At 41.7% G+C, this 20,791-nt stretch overlaps 1 protein-coding gene across 1 annotated transcript in view; it reads left to right on the top strand.

Annotated features, from left to right (window-relative positions):
- Window positions 1-4,992: 4,992 nt before the first annotated feature.
- DGCR8 (DGCR8 microprocessor complex subunit) overlaps window positions 4,993-20,791 on the top strand; it is a 27,293-nt gene continuing 11,494 nt past the window's right edge. The window contains exons 1-9 of the mRNA XM_006270918.4: window positions 4,993-5,079; window positions 9,899-10,906; window positions 11,415-11,577; window positions 12,056-12,198; window positions 13,247-13,529; window positions 15,144-15,341; window positions 18,362-18,463; window positions 19,122-19,220; window positions 20,678-20,760. Coding sequence (XP_006270980.1) covers window positions 10,184-10,906; window positions 11,415-11,577; window positions 12,056-12,198; window positions 13,247-13,529; window positions 15,144-15,341; window positions 18,362-18,463; window positions 19,122-19,220; window positions 20,678-20,760 — 1,794 coding nt within the window. The 5' untranslated portion in view covers window positions 4,993-5,079; window positions 9,899-10,183. The remainder of the gene's footprint in view (window positions 5,080-9,898; window positions 10,907-11,414; window positions 11,578-12,055; window positions 12,199-13,246; window positions 13,530-15,143; window positions 15,342-18,361; window positions 18,464-19,121; window positions 19,221-20,677; window positions 20,761-20,791) is intronic.

Genomic DNA, 20,791 nt, shown 5'->3' with positions numbered 1-20,791 from the left:
ATCCCCAAGCCATAGAGCAGAGTAGATGGGATGGACAGTGTTGTGCCTTGAGCAGCTGCAGTTCACAGGGCAGCCACAACTGTTGTTTTTGTGCCCCAGCTCCTCCACCCCCTTTCCAACCCCCCCCCCCCCCCAAAAAAAAACAAACAAAAAAACCCCCAGCCCATTGCTTGGGTCTGGTGCTCTGCTTGCCCTCCTTTTAGTTTCACTGCTGAGGTAGAGTGGTTTATCATGGGGCCCTCAATTCTGAACCAATGACGCACACACTCTGTTAAGTAGTAGGATCTAAGCAGCTACCCTGAAGAGGTAAGAACAGTCGTTCACTTTGCACAGCCCACTTAATTCTAGACCTCTCTTCTGAGGCTGTCAGTTACAGCAGTGATGATGGTAATATTTAAGCAGATCCTTTTTCACTGGGAGCTGAAAGAAAGGTGTATTCACACTTCAATTAGGTTATTATCACACGATCATCAGATGGCTGTACTCTTCAGTTATTTCTGACCTGGTTTAGATTTAAGGTGGTAAGTTTGAGTGGATCAGATCTCTTTACGATGAGTCAAGATAAATACTATAATGTCTGATATTTTATTTATGTTAATGTTGCCTTGCAGAGTTGCAGCAAGTAGTCTTCTTGCAGGTAAATGGCTAGTCTCAGCCTCGGTCCTACATATTTTTCTCTCTTCTGTTGGAACTGCTTAGGAAATGTGATGGCTTCTGTGAATACTTACAGAAGTCACAACAGGAGATAGTCCTCTCTACATGAAAATAAGATGAATATGAACAGATCTTGTATTTTAGCTTTTTAGTTGTAGTTTGATTTGTTAAGTCGCCCAAAGTTTGTATCTGAGGCAAAAAGCGTAATCGTAGTTTAGCTTCCAATAGTTTGTTTCCTCAGTGCTGGATTTTGATAATTCATGTTCTGGGTTTTTTCCCCCTCCCAATATTTTAGTTTATAACAACGCTCAAATAAACCCAATGGATCAGTGACAAGAGAAAAGTTGTGTTAGGAGGCTTCTCACTCCCCACATGGACAGATGTACATTTTGTGAGTTTGCCTTATGGACCAAGTCAAGTTGCTGCTGCCAAACATCCTTGTATTTTGATAGTAGTTACTGCCTTTATAGGCAAGGCAGGTAGGAAGGAGAAAGGAACCTTTTAATTCCTCTTTAGGATGTATGCATTTAATGCAGAGAGTGAGAACAAGCATTGTTGAAAGTAAATTAATTTATTCCTCCTGTGCCATTTTGAGTGTACTATGAAGGCTATATTGTAAAGATTGTCTTCCTTGTATTATGGTACACAGCCTGGTTTGTTCTGTAAACTCAGCGAGTATTGAATGCTTGTTTATGACTTTGTAACACTTAGCTCCATGCCAGGACATGATAGATGTTGTGCCTTTTGTATCTGAATATAGAAGACTATTAGTTTTCCTTCATTAATCTAGTCAGGCTGAAAGCTCAAGAAATTCAATAACATAGACTTGGAAAATAAGAAAGATAGAAAAAGCAACTACAGAATGAACTAGCCACATTTAAAAGCCAAATGTAATAAAGGATCCTGTTTCATGTTCCCTCCTTTCTTGGGTAGGTTTGATCATTTGTTTTGAAAAGGCTATGATTAATCTAGTGTTTAGAGAACAGGTTTGGGCTCAGAAATCCTTAGTACTTTTCCTGGTTCTGACACAGACTTGATGTATGACCTTGGGTAAGGCACTTGGCCTGCAAGTATATTCCATTCAGATCTCTCTCTATAATGAGGAACTCATTTCTTTCAAAAGGTTATTAAGCTTAAAATGTATTACACACATCATAATCCTTATACAATGTTGTAGTGCAAAGTTTTGTAGTGCAAAAGAACGCAACTGTGTGTGTTTGAAAGGCTGAAAGTCAAAATATGGCTCTCAGAAACAGAAACCAGTTCTTAAAATGGAGGTCTCTAAATATACTTTTTTTCAGGGCATTTGGTAATATTCATAATACTTATCCCTTATGAATCAGAACCATGCTAAGATAACACATTTGTGTGCAAAAAAACAGTGTGCTGAATAAACAGCTTTGAAAATTGGCTTTGGTTTTAAAAGATAGCCTGAAACTATACCAAATTTTAGTAACTTCGCTGTCGCATCAAATGCACCCAAGAGCCAGGTATAGAAGAGAGTTCTGTGCAATGAAACTTTTTGCCTTTTTCAGGTTTGTTTTGCTCTTCAAAAGGATGCCAATAACAGGGTGTCACATCTACCAGGGAACTCCACAATAACAATTGCACAGGGAGTCAAGTGAGTTCTCAAAAAATATTGTGCTTTTTGTTTCTTTCTTTTTGTTTTTAACTTGTAAACAGCCAAGTCAGCATTTAACACAAAAAAAAAAAGAGAGAAGAAAAGTTTTCAGGGCATGCCCAAGTTTTGGTGGGAAGCTGTGGTATCCGAGTCATGATTCAGTGCATACTGGGTTGCAACATCACATCTTAATCATGGGCTTTGAAAAGAAAGCAAATCATAGCTTTCCCTGAAAGCCTTCCTTTGGCTATTTCCATTAATGTCTTGATTTCATCCTGACATCGATACTTTGGTAAATACATAATACCATGAAATAATTTTGGTGCATTACATAAAATGCCATTATGTGTATGTGTTCATTGCAATGTGGTAATGTTTTGACACGATATAAAGATGTTGCATCATGTAATTACATTAATATTACAACGTAATGTAGCAGCAGGATATTTTTGTCTATATAACTGCTACACCATTAGATTATTGCTTTTGTTGTTAATGTATATTCTATTCTATCCAGAAAGGCTCAGAGCAGTTTACGCTAAATGACAAACAACAGTAAATTTCCTAAATGGCACCCCAAAAATAGAAAATGCCACCCCACCCACTCCTGCTTCCCTGCATGTCACCCTTAAAAGCAAACCTTTTGCCAAATCTCAGCCCCCATTCACATTTTCATATAAGTAACTTCCTCCAATTACCCACCGCCTATGCCAGATATCACTCGAGAGAGAGAAATTCAGGAATTTAAAATTTAATACAGGAAGGATTAATTGAGGGTTACAATTTAGTATTCATAATAGTATCTTTAGGAACCTTACACCTATCCTGAGAGAGAGAGAGAGTTGCTTGAGAGATGTTCACAGGTTGTAAAATTGTTTATGGGACTGTCATCACATCATCAGATTGCATCAGGGTGATTACCTCTGAATGCAGTTATCACATTAAGTTTAATCCTGGAACTGATGTAAGATCACTATGATGTGGTGACAAATCAAAAAAATGGCAGCTCTGCTTTTAGTGTCTCAAGGTAAAGTTATTATAAGGTGATAGAATGAATACAAACAAATGAGAGAAGAAACATGCAGTACCCAATTTAAAAACGATAATAAAGAAAGGAGCATAACGGTGTTCATTTAGCATCTAATTATTATTTGCATAAAACAAATGTGTGAGGCAACTTTTTTATGTAATATTGCCTAAAAGCCACAGTCAAGTTCAGGTTCAAGTGTCAGATGACTGACAAATACAGGTCTGAAAGACAGCTCCTGGCCTAAAGAGTTTATAATCTAATTTACTAATATGTGACAAAAGCCATGGATGAAATGAGCTGAAGTAGTGGAGGAGGGTTAAAAAAACAACACACTAAACATGCATTAATGGATGTCGGCTATGCACGCAGATTAAGTCAATTTGTAAAGGTACACATAATGGATGAATGAAATGTGTACTAGAAGCTCCAGGTCTCTGAGGATCCTACAGACTGGTAAACGCAGCTTAGCATCAATACGAGAGGATCCGCGGAGCAATGGGAAACAAAGTCCCAGAACAGTAGAACTAGGGGCCACCTCCTGAAATTAGAAGGACACAGGTTTAAAACTAGCAAGAAAAAGTTCTTTTTTAAGCAATGTGTAGTTAACTTGTGGAAGGAGTAGTTAATGTTGCCTCTACCACTTCCTGTGACAGTGTAGTTAACCTTGCCACAAAGAGGAGGTAGAGGCAGGTAGCACAACCAGCTTCAAAAAGATGATAAATGTATTCAAAGCTGTTGCTCCGTAGAGTTGATGTTCCCTCTGGAATCGCTAATAATGATGGATCCCGTGGAGGATAATAGCCAAGGGACAGATCACTGTAGATGTATCCAATTCAATAGTCTTCCTCTACTATCTACCTTTGCCACTGCCATGGATGGGATAGCGGGCTGGATGAACTGCTGTTTTGGCTCGGTGTGGCACTTCTTACGCTCTAGGGCAGCAGTTCCCAAGCTGTGGTACGAGCACTGCCAGTGGTACGCAGACATCCTGTCCGTGGTGCGCGATAACAGTTACTTTATATGACACTTTTGAGGGGGCACGCTGCGGTTTTACAGAGTACCCGGCAGTGAAGAGAGAGTCCCTAGGCCTTCACCATTGTCTTGCACAAGAGGAGTAGGGGGTCATCCGAATGAAATGAGCAGGGAGAAAGTTTAAAATGAACACAAAGCTGTTCTTATTTGCGCCACGTCATGCCGGGGTGGGTCTTGCTGTGGTCAGGCGTGGGGGAAGCCCTGGTTCAAGAAGGATGGAGTACATTTTGGGGGAAAACGGGTATCCACTGTGATGCCTCTGAACCAGAACTTCCTCCCTACAAAGCTGGAGGCGGGAGAGGTGCAGGGGCCCAGCCCCACCTGGCCAGGCCCTGCTCACTGCCCCAGGCAGGGCCCCCGGGCTGAGGGCAGCTCAGGGGCCGCCCCTACAGGCAGCAGCAAGCCTTGGCGGGCGCCGCCCCGGAGGACTATGAGGACGTCCCGCCTCCGCCCTTCTGCCATTGGCCCATTCCCTCAGGGCGTATCCCGCCCGGCGCCCTATTGGCTGGCTTTGCCCACGAATGGGCCCATCGCGCGCGAGGCGGGAGGCGACTGACAGGCGCGAGCGGCGCCGCCATTGGCTCCGCGTGCGGCGAGCCCCGCCCGCGGCAGCAGGAGCCGCTCGGAGCAGGCGTTTAAAGATGGCGGCGGCAGCGGCGGCGGCCTGGGGGAGGCGGTTCCCGTGAGGAGCCAGCGGCGGCGGCGGCTGCGCTCCCTGCCCCTCAGCCCGGGGATGGCCCAGGTGGGTGTGCCGAGCGCGAGCGAGCGGCCTGCCCGAGACATCCCCTGGGACACCGCGGGGTGTGGGCCCGTGTGCTCCGCCCTGCCGTCCCCTCCTCGCCCGGGCCCGGCTCCCGCTTCCCTTCGGGCTGTGGTCGCGCAGGCCCCTCCAGATCCGCCCTCTCCCCTCCGGAAACTACTCCCGTTTCACTGCATGGAGAGGACTTCCCTGCCGCCCCTCCCCCCCCTCCCCCCAGCCGTGGGGCTAACGGGATTTTTCACCGGATCCACCCGCAGTCGTGTTGCCCCTGGCTGTCCCCGCTCTTTCCTTCCCCCTGCCACCCCCGGAGCCCTCCGTCCCCGCTGGAGAGCGACCGAGTCTCGTACGTGGTCCAATAACGGCCTTTGCCGCCCGGCTTCTGTCGCAGTGTGATGACGTCACAGACATGTCCGGCCAACGTGCTCTGTGGCCCCTTTTTGCCAGTGCGAGCAGCGGGCCTGGGTCCTACTGCCCTGTGGCGGAGACCGGGACGGGATCGTCCCCTCCCAAAGGGGCGGCCGGGGGTCCGCTCTGGTTCAGCCTCTGACCCCTAGACATGTGTAACCGGCTACAGACCTAGACGTTTTTAAACGATTTTTTCCAGCATATTTTCTGTTCTCATCTATTCCTCTCAAAAAGGCAAGTCTGGAGCGTGCAGGTATCCTGGTTGTAGCCGTCTCGGTCTGGAGGAAAAGGCATTCGGGGCTCGTAGCAGAGATGATATCTTTTATTAGACCCACAAGATGGAGTACAGGCTTTAATTTTTAAAAAGTTTTATTTCGCTCTCTTCCCACGAGCACAAGATGGGGCCGTGCGGTCTTTTGGCTCCGACTCGCGTTCTTTGTGGTCAGGTTTCTTAGTTTTTAGAGACGTCCCAGCAACTTCGCGTTGCGTGTTTTTTGTCATCCTCCCCTTGGTAATTGCTTCGGGTAGGTCTCTCTGTAGGGCGGTGTCTTCAGGTAGACATGCCTGATAGGGAGGACGTGAAGATAGCGGAGAACAAGGAATGTGTCGTGGAAGGCATGTGGTCTGTAGGATTTGTACTGCGGGGTTGTTGTTTTTTTCCCCCTTAAAGATCAACTGTAAAGAGGTCTGAAATTTATTTTTAAAAGGTAGCTTTCTGAAGCAAGGGATAAAGGTCTGGTAGAGTCCTAATCTGAATAGTTACAAGACAGGGTTGAAATTGTTTTTAGCTGCTTGTATATTTAGAGCAGTTTCAAACAAGGAACTTATTTTCTGAAGGCTAAAATGTCAGTAGCTCTGAAGGAAAACTGATACGGTTCTCCTGGACTCTGGTAGCTTCAAAATGTCAGCAGGTGCTGTTTGTTTGTTAGATTATTTCAGTTGACCGGGTTTCACACCATAAGGACTAAATGGACCAGAAAGTGCAGGTCCTGCCGTAAATGCCTACTGTGGTTATTTCGTTGTTGTGGTGCAGATACTGATGAAGACTGAGGCAGACCTGGAAAGGAATTATTCTTCACAGTAATGCCTTTTTATGAATTTAAAACTTGCTTGTGCACACAACTAGTTTCGTTGTAGCCTGGTGGATATTTGTAGCTGTGTCATTCATCTGTTGAATTTGGTTGTGCAATTGCTGTTTACCTACTCCTTTGTGAAGGGATTCTCTTCAGGGCTCAGGTAAATCTGCACATTAGGGGTCTGATTTGGGGGTTTCTGTTTCTTTATACAGTCTTCAGAAGAGACGGCCCTGTCCTCCAGTTTCTGTTTTACCTTCTCTGACTAACTGTTTTCAGGATAAGACATTTTTCTCTCCTCTTACCCCCAATTATTCTCTTGGTAGAGATCATCCAGAGTGTTGCTTTTGATAGGACCCCTACATGGTGTCACCCATAGCTTATTTGGGTGACAAATAATTTATTTTGCCTTTATACGGTGACCTGAATCTCTCTTCTTCAGAGGATGTGCTCCAAAAAAAGGTGAACTTAAGTTAAAAGCCTTGTGTATTGTGAAGCCCTTGCTGTATTTCTAACTAATGTTCTATCATGTTTTCCTGTAGCAAGAGTGAATTCCTTTTCCTGAATGCTGCCCTTCCAGAGGGAGGTCTGGCAGTCTCATTCAGTTCATTCAGCAGAATTCTGCATCTTGGTGATCGACAGAACACCTAGCTACACACTCATATTCTTTCCATTTCATTCAAAATAGCTTCTGTTTATTAATCCAGGTGTCAAAATGTGCTTTGCTTCCATCTGACAACAGTTCCATAGTGTTTTCCACTGAACTTCAATCACCTTTATGTAGATTTGGTTAGTATGGTCCTGTTGGGGAAAGAAGTAAGGTTACCAGTCAGGGATCTCTGTGGAATCTAGAGGGTGACGGACACAAACTTCGTTTTTCTCTGCAAGAATTTATCTCTTGGCAAAAAGGTTGGGTGCCACTGATTCAGTCTGTTTTTTGTTCTGGCCCTTATTGGATAAGAAAGGGGTTTTCAGAAAAGCTGTATTCCACAGAACTTCAAATGTGTAGGGCTTCTTGTCATGTACAAGCTTTTTGTTGGGCATATTGAAAAAATAGGGGGCTGGATCACCTAATGTGATAAACGTCTTAGTGTCTTTTTTGTGATGGGATGGGTGAACACTTAGAAGCTCCTTGAGGGGCCAAGCAACAGTTGTTCCTCTCTCCAGAAGCAAAATAGATTCCCATCCAGAGAAGATGGAATTATTTTAGAACAGGTAATAGAGATTTTTTTGCTTTGTGTGTCTCATAGGGCTTCATTCTGACACTGTAAATTTCAATTTCCATTAATTAAGTCATATTTGTGGCTTAGCTGAAAAGTTACACAAGGTTTGTTTCCTACATGTCTTACAATTTTTTTCATCTATCATCAGAGGGATGGATAGGATTGATGTGTTGTAAATGTTGACTGTTTTAACTATCTGTTTGTGGGTACTGCTGTTGAAGTTCATACAAGGCATGTTAGAAAATTTTGATTGGTTTCTCTAAGTCTCCTTATGACAGCCCAGACATCTTGCCCTCTTTTCTCCAAATGTTGAGGGATGGCTTTAGGAACTAAGTTTATTCTTCTGAAATGGGTAGAATTTCTCTACTGCCTGGAAACTTTTTGAGTGGAGCAAATTCATCCAGCCAACTCCCTCTTTAAGCAGAGTAACACTGCTTTATTCCCAACTGGTAGGAGGACTTGCACTCAGTTTGGGGTGGCACAGAGGGACTTGGAGAGACCAAAATCACCAGGTAAGAAAGAGTGTCCTCTTCTGTTTGCTGGGTGCTCATGGTCCTGCATAGCCAATTAAAATGTTAAAAACAATCAGAATTGTACAGAAAGCAAAATAATAGCAGGTGTACTTGATGTAACAGTTGTAACGTTACATAGAGTAGATTGAATGTGTGTGCCAGCCCAAAGTGCTGGTAATACTTCAATTTGTGGATGCTATTCAAAATAATAATAATGATTGCAAGACTTCAGTTTAACACTAGATATAGATTTTGTCTGCCATATGTAAGAAATTCAAGAGACTTGTGCTAATGGTATAATGTCACACATTGCTAGCATTTCCCACCCCTCACCCATTCTTCTCTTTTCCTGCCTCCCTTGCCCCCTTTCAGAAATAACTTCTTTTGACTTTCTAGTAGTTCGTAATTTTTTTGCTACTGTTACCTGACAAATAAATTCATGCTGTTAGTCTGCCCACCAGAAGATTATAATGAATTTAATTCTGAAGAGAATAATCTAGTGCAGTGTTTCTCAACCCATGAGTCCCAATCCAAAAGTGGATTGCAAGAAGATTTCGGAGGGTTGCGAGCCACAGGTTGAGAAATACTGACCCCAGGAAAGCACCAAGACTGTGGCAGGGCAGAGTGGCTGGAGGAAGGGGGCGGGGGAGAGCTGCGAGGCTGGGCTGGGTGCTCGCAGGGATGGGGCAGCTGGGAGACCATGCTCAGGGGGCGGACAGAACAGGTTGTGACCAAGCTGCTTGCCTAGCTCTGCAGCTCCAGCCCACAGGCTGCCACAGGTCTCCCCTCCTCCCTTCAGCTCGCTTCTCTGCCACTGACATGAGCTAGAGCTGCTGCAGCCACTGCGCACCGGCTTCAGGACAGGGGCAACTGGGGGCCTCTCTGCCAGAGGTGGGAAGTGTGTGTGTGTGGGGGGGGGGTAGGGAGTACAGGTCAGGAATGAGGGGCACTGGCAGGGCTGGGGGTACAGGGGTGGTGGGTCGGGAGTGCGGGACACCAGCATGGCCTGGGGTGGGGGCAGAAGGGAACTGGGGACTGTAGGTCATGCACCAGCAGGGTTGGGGGCGGGGGGGGGGGGGGGGGGAGGGGGAGTGCTAGGCAGAGTTGGGACAGGTCATGATCCTTTGCAAATGGGATCCAGTAGGAAAAAGGCTGAGAACCGCTGATCTAATGTACCTTTTAAGACCTGCTTTTACACTGCAACCTAATGCAGAACATGAAAACAGAGTGGTGTTTATCCTTTGTTTGGGTTAGGAGATTTAAAACAACTAACCAACCTGTTTTTGTCTCTCTTTTTAAAAACAATGAGCACATACCAGTAGTTGCCAAGTGGTGTTACTGGAGTTAAGCTGATGCCCAAAGCATTAGTGAAAGTCACTGTATTTGGGCATAATTCAAAATAAAAAGATACTTCTGCTATGGTAGAAAAAATCTCTCTCCATGCTGGTAAGAATATTACAGTTGGTTGGGGCTTCACACAGAAATGTGTCCTTTCCAGCAAAACCTTGAAAATACTTTGTTACCTCTGATGGATGGGACACTTGGCTTTCTGGGCTTTTCTGTGACAAATACCTTTTTCTTTTTGTAGGTTGAAAGAAGAAAAGGAGACCTTCTTGTCCAGTGAAGATGCTGTCTACTTAGTCTTCAGCTATTTAAGCTGAATGCATTGTGATTTCCAATAATTGAGACAGTGATTCTGAAAGCTGTCTACATTAATGAAAAGAACAATGTAGTCAGCTTAACTGAATCATCAGTGTTGCATATTGAATAGAACATAAGCTTGTCTCGATGGACTTGTGCATGTCAGGAATAGAGATTATATACATTTATTTAAAGTCTTGTTTTTTAAAGCAGTAGTTTGACAGTTTTAAATATGGAGAAATATGAAAATGCGCCTCCCCTCCCTAAAGAACCTGCAAGAGAAATGAATGTGGAGAACCAGACTTGTCCCCCACCTTTGCCGCCTAATGAACAGCCTCCACCACCTCCCCTGCAAACGTCCAGTGACGCAGAGGTAATGGACGTTGGCTCTGGTGGTGATGGACAGTCAGATACCCCTGCTGGGGACGCGCACAGTATCTGCAGAACACAGCTTCTCACAAAGGGATCTGCCTGCTACAAAAGTCGTCTTCTAATAGACCCTAGCAATAGTGACCAAAGCCCAAGAACTGCTCGTCATGCACCTTCAGGTCGGAAGTTCACCCCTGATCTTAAGTTACTTAAAGATGTAAAAATTAGCGTTAGCTTTACAGAAAGCTGCAGAAGCAAAGACAGGAAAGTTCTGTACACTGGAGCTGAGCAAGATTATAAAGCAGATACAGATTTTAGTGTTAATAATGTCAATGGGGATGTGCATGCTTGTCCTTTTGGTGGTAGTAATGGTAAAACAGCAGGGGTAGGGGGTGAAAATGATGACAAGAAAGATGATGAAAATGATATTGATCAGGAAAAGAGAGTGGAATATGCAGTTCTGGATGACTTAGAAGATTTTACTGACAATTTGATGGAAATAGATGAAGAAGGAGGAGGGTTCACATCTAAAGCAATCGTTCAGAGAGATAAAGTGGATGAAGAAACGATGAATTACTCCTATGAGGTATGTAAATATTTTTTTTTTTTCAAATGGTTAGAAAAACGTGTGCAGAGATTCTTCCCAACACCGCCTGTCTTAAAAATATGCACTGTTGAAGACACAAATACAAAAATCCCTAAGATAAAACCATTGACATTTGTCCATTACACATGATATCTTGTGAGCATAACTCAAGTTATTTTGAAGATTAAACATTTTGAATCCTGTAAAGAAGACATCAGAAATTGCTTTGTGGGGGCCAGATATATGATGTGCAATCATAATAGACCTGTAAAGGACTGCTGGTATATGTAGATTTCTTTCAGTCTGTCATGAAAACAGCAGTTACTAATCCAGTGACTGTGTAGGAAACTTACCTTCTTATTTTTCAGTTTCCTTACTGGAAGTGTTTGTCTCTAGTTTGTCTATGAGTGGATGTGCATATACCCAAATGTTACCCTTTTCTTTGACAGGGGAAGGTGGGGGTGGGTAGTACCTATAGGAGCATGGTATCTGACCATGTCTCTTTTAGGATGATTTTGATAACGATGTGGATGCTCTGCTGGAAGAGGGTCTTCAAGCACCCAAAAAGAGGAGAGTAGAAAATGAGAAATATGGAGGTGAAAGTGACCACCAGTCTGATGGAGAGACAAGTGTGCAGCCAATGATGACCAAAATAAAAACCGTACTTAAAAGTAAATTACTTTCACTTAAATATTTATACCTTTTTATTGTGGGGGGCGGGAGGGAGTTCTGGGTAAGTCAATGAAAAAATGCACGTACATTTTACAATAATAACAATTATTACAATTCCATCCTATAGCCAGTTTTTAGACCTTGCTTGAAAATCAAAAACAGCAGTCTGTTTGGCTTTTAAAGTAAGACGAGATTAAGCTAAAGTTTATATTAATGTCACTTGGACCCATAGTTCAGCACAAATCACTGAATTTGGCTGTGTACCTTTCTCTCAAAGTTTAATTTAAGTGTAAAATAAATGGAATACTCTGTGTAAAGCAAAATTGCTTGTAAAGGTTCTTAGTCTTGTTATACAATGGTTTGCAGTTTCTAAGTGGAGGAATCTTCCTAGATGCAATCAGAAATTAATTAAAAAATCTGATTGTATTCAAGAATGGGGAAGTGTCTATGTAAGTATGTGCCTTTCCTCTTTTAAAGGTCGAGGCCGCCCTCCAACAGAGCCATTGCCTGATGGATGGATCATGACATTCCATAACTCGGGCATTCCTGTATATCTGCACAGAGAATCCAGAGTTGTTACCTGGTCCAGACCTTATTTCTTGGGAACAGGAAGCATACGGGTAGAGATCTGAATTATTTATTATAATTTTAATATTATTCAGTTATTTAAGATTATTAGAAATGAATATTTTTTTAAATAGTCAAAATAGTCCTAGAATTATATTCAAGGTAATTTTGTTCTCAAATCTTGTAGTTAAGACTCTTTGCTCTTCAAAGTTTTATATAACCAACTAACTTCCTTCTTGCTGTTTCTAATAAGCTTATTTCAAATGTGGTGGCTTAACCCTAGGGTGTTGCTCTCCTACCTTACTAAAGTTGGAATTAGTCAATCTTACTTTGCAGTTTCATTGTTCTAGCATAAAGCTGTAGAATTTGTCTTTTTAGTGCTGCAGAGTTCAGTCTAACTGATTATTGAGTTTATTCTTGTAAGAGGGTTAAATCATACTTAGGGTTTAAGGGCTGGATTTTCAAAACTTAAATATAATGCTACCCATGATCTACAGCGGAAGATGCATGGGTTACAATGGGAGGGCACAGAATCTGTATTTGCCTTAACACTGCTTCCTTACATCTGAACAAAGGGGTTTCACTAAATTACATGAGTGGTTTTTATAAATAGGTATTTTTATTTAATAAAATCTTGATTTCTCAGTCTAAACTCTTAGTAGTCCCTCTCCAAAATCAGGGCTTTCATTGAAAGGGATCTTGTTAGGTTTTCAAAAGGTCCAGCTTTGACTAATGTTAATGATAAGGGGTTTGGATAATCATAGTAATGGGGCGCGCTGTAAGACCCTGAATGGAAAAAGACTGCTGTAACTGGGGGGGAAAAAGGCAAAAAATACATTTGACAGAATTTCATAGGTATTGTTTTTGTTATTTTTCCTGCCTCCTACTTTTATTACTGTATATTTCTCATGCTTTGGAGGGTGGGAGTGAGAGGAGCTTAAAAATAAATAAGGCTTTCAGAGCTGTCTGGGGGAAAAGAAGAAAGGGGTGGGGTGTAAAACAATATTAAAACTATTCATAGCTCACCTTGAAACTGACTGTATCTTTCTGTTGCAATTCTGTGGCACCCAACCTTTAAAATTCTGATTATTATACTTATAGAAACATGATCCTCCCTTGAGTAGCATTCCCTGTTTGCATTACAAAAAAATGAAGGAAAATGAGGAAAGGGAACAAAACAATGACATAACCCCAAATGGAGAAGTATCACCTATAAAGCATGTGGACAAAACTTCAGAACTGGACTGTCAAGCAGAAGAACCAGACTCCACTGCTGCTGATTCTGGGTCTTTAGATGACAGAGACCCATCAAGTGGAGATGCAGCACAAGGAGCCTTAGGACAGGTCAAGGCCAAAGTTGAAGTGTGTAAAGATGAATCTGTAGGTAAGTGCAGAATGCAGTACTTTTGACTGGTTGATTCACTGCTTCACCTTGAGGAACTGACGCAGAATAAAGAGTAGAACTTGCTTAGCTTCAAAATGGTCAGATACACGCCCAGTTTTTTTTGGAAAAGCAGTTTTGATTTTCAGGTGAAAAGCAGGTAAAAGTTGTGGGGTATTTTTTTTGAGGATTCCAAGGGCCAATAAGCAATTTTTTGCTGTCTATAAAATGAGAATTATTGAGTGTGTGTATATAGCACTGTAGGCAGACAAGGTTCCTTGGGTGAATTTAATATCTTTTATTAGACCAACCCAAATAGTTGGAGAATAGTTATTAAGCAAGCTTTCGGGTTCAAAAACCCTTCGTCAGGCTAAGGAAGTTTCAGCAGTTGGTATGTGCTCTTCCTGGATGGAATGAAAAGTAAAGAAGCCAGAGGCCTCACTGTAAACTTTTTCTTGGTTTTTATGCTTTTAAGAACTGATTGAAGGAAACTTAAAGTACACAGTCAGTTTAAAAAAAAAAAATCTCTTGGCTTACCTTTTTGTAAAGCATATATTTTCCTGTCTGTATTTTTGAAGGCTTGTCTACGCACAGTTTTTGTACTGATTAAACTATTACAAACCTGGTCACTTAAACCAGGCTTAGATTGGTTAAACTAGTATAGCTTATTTACACACATTTCAGTCAGGCAGAGGGAATATAAACTTATACCAGTATTGCTGTATTTATGCTAGGGTTTGTTGTAGTGCTTTTGACTGTTCTGTTTTGTTTTTTAAAGTATACCAGTACCCGTGAACAGTTTTGGTCCATAAACTGTGTAGAGCAGCCTGTCCTCCCTACCAGGCTTCCAGTCAAGCTTCATGAGTCCATCACTTAATGACTTGCATGGAATAGCTAGCCATGCTCTCAACATATTGGCATAGTTCAATGGCTGGTATTTGCTTTAAATTTATAACCTATCTTTATCTTCAGGTATATATATGTTAAAATATAAGACTGTGTGTCTAAAGATTTGACTGATTTATGAAGTTTACCATAATGCTTCTTATGATGATTAGTCCTTACTACCTTTTGGGCAGTCTATTTTTCCCTCAAAAGACAGAAAGCTAAAAAAGAAATCTAGGATCTTGCAGACCATGTTAGGACAGTAGTATATTTCTGGGGGAAGTACATTTCATAAAACTCGTAGGGATATGCTCTGCCAGCAATTTTCTCTTACTCTCTTATTAAATCTGGCAGGGATGTGAACTCGTTTCCCACTCATTACATCTGCAACTATTTCATGTAGGAAAGACTAGGCCTTAACTTTTTCTTTTGCCTTAACCCTTTAATACTTTAAAGGTTATTAGCATCTTAAACTCTATGCAGTTGCTCCATTTCCACCTCTTCTTTTCTGTGGGAACTAACAGAACTGCATTAAGTGGGGGAAATGAACAAAATGGGTATTACAGTATGGGGGGGAGGATTGTCCTTTTTTGAAAAATGAATTGTTGTTCTTCTAATGAAAGGAACGAGTGAGTATATGAATTATATACTGCTTGTTTTGTTATGCCATTGCAAGGCCTTGGGTAACTCTTGCATCACTAACAACCTTATTTGAACATTTTTTTTTCCTAGACCTTGAGGATTTTAGACAGTACCTTGAAAAGCGTTTTGATTTTGAACAAGTTACAGTTAAAAAATTTAGAACCTGGGCTGAGAGAAGGCAGTTCAATCGTGAAATGAAGCGGAAGCAGGCAGAGTCTGAGCGTCCTATTTTGCCAGCTAATCAGAAGCTCATTACCTTGTCTGTGCAAGATGCACCTACAAAGAAAGGTTAGTTTCATCTACTCAAACATGACAAACATATAAAGGACCTGTTTGTAGTTTTAAACTTGCCAGTGAGAAGTTGTAGCAAGTAGATTTCTATATAGGCTTTATCAATCTGATTGTAGGAAATCTTGGGTTTTTATGCGCTTGGTTCTACTTGTTCACTTCATGTTTACATGGTAATCAGAAAAAGAGTTTAAAATGGGCGTTTATGAAAAAGTGTAATGAAGAACATGTTCTGCTTACAAGGTGAAGATTAAATGTCTGTCTTGTAAGCTCTATACTGAATTGGTTCATGGCAGGGATTTTTTAATTGGATTTCCTTAAGGGTGGGTATTTGAAATTCTTCCTTCTGATCTCCATCTTTTTTGCTGTAGTTAATGGCTGCGTGCAGACGATGTGGGGGGGAGGGCTTTACAAGAAGTAGCCACACATTAGTTTGACCCAGCTCCACAGCAGTTTGTATAGACTGGGCACTTCAGCAGGGCTTTTTGGTGCTTTTATCCAATAGTTGATGCAATCGGCTATTAGATAAAATGTCCCACTAAAAACTTCCTATCTATACAGACATTATACAGCCTCTTCTGGTCATGTGCTGGGCTCAGCATGGGAGCGTGCTGAGTTTTTAAAGTAAAACGCCAGGGGTTTTTTTAATGTCTGCAAGCAGCCAATTTTTTTCCACAATTCCAGGTTGAGAGGCCTCATAATATTGGGTTTAATATTTATTTTGCAAATTTCAGTTTGTTTTACTGCATAGAAAATTCTAAAGAACAGTTCAGTTGATCTTGTTCATGCGAGTATGTACATTTCTAACAGCATAAAAGAATATTTAATTCCTTTGATGTGAGAAACCAGGGGTTTGCCAAACTAAAAATTATCATCATCATCATGCATGCAAAATCTCCAGCAACTTCAGACAGATTGTAGTATGGGACATTATAGCATTTATGCTGATTTGCTGTGGGCTTAGGTACTTAAGTTTTTCTTATGTTACTGTGGAAATTAATTGGAGGTCTGGTGCAAAAGGGTTACTTCAAGTTCTTTTTTCCTACACATGACTCCTTCTTCTATGAAGAGTTAAACCGGATTTCCTTAAGGGTGGGTATTTGGAATTCCTTCTTACGATATCCATCTTTTTTGCTGTAAGGGTACCTGTAGATGTGCAGGATGTCTACTCTGACATGCTGCAATTGCAGCATGTAGGAGCAGACTCGATTTTTAATACTCCTTCCCCCCAGCACATGTAAAGCCCAAAGGCTTTGAATTTGACTTCTGACCTGTTTATATTCAGTTAATGCCATATTTTAATAATCTTTGTTCATCAGAAGAAATTTATAGTTCCAAAAATGCATCTTGAAACTCTCTCTCTTCCACATGGCACTTTGCTAGATAAAAAACAAGTGTTTTGATTTTGAAAAGTTCAGATCAAGGACATACAATATTTTTTTTTTTTTTTTTTTTTTTTTGTAATCAACTTTTAATAAAATATTAGAACCTTTTTCTGGCTTTGAATAGTTGAAACAAAAACATTACTTTCATGTTGATAACATTAACCAACCTATTTGCTTCAGTGGGTAAAAATGAAATGGCTCCTTTGCATCCTATTTTGGCTAGACTAAAAAAAATACCCCAAAGATTTTTTTGTTTGTTTGTTTGATTTTGATTGGGGGAAAAAGTTCAGGGGTATTACAGTATGTTCTCTGACTTCAGTACTTGGCAAATTGAGTTCTTCTCCTGTGTGAAGAAATACTTTGCTACGTTCTCACGAACAGAATCACAGCCCTTCTCTTGGGCCTGGCAGATCTTGAGGCAAGTTTCTCTGAAATATGGCTTGTTCTTTTTCTCCCCCTTTGAAATCTGTGCCAGGTATAACATGGAGCATGGAACAGGGAGGAGTGCTAGGGTGTAGCATGTCTGGGGTGAAAGGATTTTTTGTTTTGCGGGAGGGAGGTTCATTTTCTTTGAGGTGCTGAAGCGATTTGTTGTCTGCTTCCTGCCCTCTCTGTGCATGGGGAGTGTACATTTCCCTACGGTGGGAGGAAAAATGATTACCTGTACCATGTTAAAGTTGTTGTAGGGACCATGTCATATAATCTGTCAAAATTATTGAGCTCCATTTTTCTGTTCCATATCTCCAGTTGCATGACTATTTTAGAACTTGATTGCCGTCACAGTTGGGAGCTTCCATCTAACTTTTGGACTAAATATATTTGTAGCCGGTTTATAAGCACCTGTTCTTGTGCTTTTATTTAAGCTAATGGACAATGCCTCTTCTGTTTGTGTTGTGCCCCTAATATATTAACAGTGATTGTTTCCCCTTTTCAGTTTTTTATTTTGTTAGGCTAAACCAGTAAGGGGCTAACCCTTTTGGCAGGCATGCCAGAAATAGCTTCTCACCCTCCCAAAGTGCCACTGACTTTTTTTTCCCCCCCCCCCCTTCCCCCTTCTGCTGCTCTGCTTCCTTCCCCATCTGCTACCGTGTTGCCTGTCCACTTCCTAATCTACCACGTGCAATGCATGGAGGCTTTCTGTGCCACCTACCACATGCTTGTCACAGGTTGGCCACATTAGGGATAAACACCTCAAGATCATTTTTGGTTCCTCTTACAAAATCAGCTTTCCATTCTTCTGATCATCCTGATAGTATACCTTCTTTGCACACTTTTGGTTTCAGTTCTTTTATCTTGAACATGGGTGACCGGAAACTTCTACTGAATTCTAGATGAGGTCTCCCCAGGCCCTGGTACTATGGCAGTAATACTGATTTCTCTGCTGGAAGTATCTCACCTGATGTATCCTAAGATCATACTTGCCTTTTATTTTGCTGCTTCACGTTGGTGTAATAGCTTTGAAAAAATGGACCCTGGTATTATAGTGTTCCATGTCTGATGGGTAAGCAGCATTTATTTGATAAGTGTGAAAATGTGATTCATGATTTTTATTCTGTAGCTTGCACTTCTTGGACTTTTTTTTTCTTTCTTTTTTTAAATGAAAGGTATAGGATTGACTTTTAATATCTTTCACAGAGTTTGTCATTAATCCTAATGGAAAGTCTGAAGTTTGTATACTGCATGAATATATGCAACGAGTCCTAAAGGTTCGCCCTGTTTACAACTTCTTTGAATGTGGTAAGTCTGCATGAGTTATGATGTTAGCGTGCTCTTATGCATTATGGGGGAGAACTCATCTTTTAAGCAGTGTGGCATGCACACAAACAAAGCATTTAGTTGGCTGTGTCACATCTGTTGAAATCAAGGCCTTCCCTGTTCTCACCCCACTGTGATAATCTTATTACTTGCATTTGTATTTTGGTATGGACTACAAATATTTGATGATGTGATTTAACTAAAAATGGGATTATATTGCATGCCTTGCTTTATGACTTGTTCAGAAATCCCGGTTTGATACATTAAGCTGTTGTGTTAAAACTCAGCATAGGTGATGCCAAAACATGAGCTGGGATAGAAGCCTGAATGCTGACAGATTCCAAAAAGATGTTCTCAACATAGTCCTGTGACAGTGGCAAGGAGATAGAATGATGGTGATTTGATACGTGGGATGTTCCTGCTGATGAAAACTGTAAATGGCTGCATGTAAATGAGTGAACACTAGTTTTATTAAAGGAAAACAGTTTCTAGATCTCTTGAAGCTGAAATGAAGAAAATGCATCTCCAAGCATGGGCCATTTTTTCTTAAATTCTTGATGAATATTTTAATGTGTGGTTTTGTATATTTAAACGTTTAGAGTTTTGAAAAAAGCTTCTCTCTTTCCCCCCCCATTTTAAGAGAACCCAAGTGAGCCTTTTGGAGCCTCAGTGATTATTGATGGCGTGACTTACGGGGCAGGAACTGCAAGCAGCAAAAAACTTGCCAAGAATAAAGCTGGTAATGTACATACTTGCTGAATACCAGCTGTTGAAGATCTGTGCTTGCCTCCTTTTGTCTCTGGTTTGGAGACAGCAAAATAACTTATTAGCAGCAATGAGTATGATTTACATTTAAATTGAGTAAATCAGATTTGTGTACTTTTTTTGGTGGAAGCAGGTAGCAGTAATTTCTGGGAAATACTTCAATTATTTACAATAAAACTTCATCGTAAGCAAATGAAGCAGCAGGGAAACTTCAGACAGTAACAAAAGCGTCACCCATTTCATCTTTAATAACCTGTTATGTAATGCCTTTTCTAGACGAGAAGGTTCAGTCAAATACAATATCTTTTTCTATATTTTCCATGTAATTTTATAAGGATAATTGGCTATAATGTAATGTAATAGCTCAGGGGTCAGCAGTGTATTTTGCCTAGAGTGCCAAAAATATCCCAGACTCCTCCCATGTCTTGACTTGGTGTGCCAGAGGCAGGAGAGCTGCAAGGGGCCCATTCCTTATTGCTGGCAGTGGCTGTATGTGCGCCTCTGGGCAGATGGTCAGGGGGGATATGCTGCTTCAGGCCCTTTCCTGGCCGTGTGCCTAGGGGCCTGTGCACAGCCATGGCAGCCACAGAGCCAGTGCTGGGGCTGAGGAGCCCTGTGCAGCTGTTTGCAGCCTCCTGTCTGCAGCCAGCCCAGGCTCTGGGCAGGTGCTGCCTGCTGCTAAGCCCTGGCAGCTTCCAGCAAGGCTTGCAGTCTCCCAGCCTCTTGCTGAAAGCAGTGTGGGCTCTGTAGCCAGTGGCAGCTGCCCAGAGCTCAGGCCAGCTGTGGTGTGCCAAAGAAAATGGCCTCACATGCCATGCTGTGGCACTTATGCTGGGGGTGGCTGATCCCTGTAATATCTCAAGTTGACTTAAATCAGCTAAGTGTCAAAGAGTCCTGCTGAAGCGCCCAATCTGTGCAAACACTGTAGAGCCAGGGTGCATTAACATGCTGCTGCTTCTAGTAAAGCATGTTTTTGTAGGAAGGATTCGCATCGGTCTCCTTCCTTCTTTCCATCCTTCCTATTATAAAATTAGCAAATCCTTAAGCAATGGTTAGACTAGGTCTACACTTGAACTCAAAAGGTTAAGGCTCCCCAGGGCTTGTATCACTTTTGAAAATGGGACTTTAGCCATGGGAAAAGTTGTATCTAGTCTTTCCTTTATAGGTCTTTTTGAGAAGTGGTTGCTCCCTGGGTATTAATGTCCTTTAAGGGTTGACTTATTTGAGCAAGCTTAAATGCATCACTTCCTAAATAACGTTCACTGTTCAAAGACTGCGTCTATTTTTGCTGTGGAAAGCAATTCACCTAGTAGTGCACTGTTTGAGAATCATATTCTTAGAAAAACATGAAGCTTGCCTGTCATAAACATTGTAAAATCACTGCATGCTATGTGTGTAACTTTTTTTTAAAATTAAATCGCCTTCCCACAGCCCGAGCTACACTGGAAATCCTCATTCCTGACTTTGTTAAACAGACCTCTGAGGAGAAGCCCAAAGACAGTGAAGAACTTGAGGTATGAATTGATCTGAACCCAGGTGCTGATA

This window comes from Alligator mississippiensis, chromosome 10 (assembly GCF_030867095.1).
Source record: "Alligator mississippiensis isolate rAllMis1 chromosome 10, rAllMis1, whole genome shotgun sequence".
Classification (NCBI taxonomy): domain Eukaryota; kingdom Metazoa; phylum Chordata; order Crocodylia; family Alligatoridae; genus Alligator; species Alligator mississippiensis.
The sequence above is the reverse complement of the archived record's forward strand: the minus strand, read 5'-3'. Positions and strand labels throughout refer to the sequence as shown.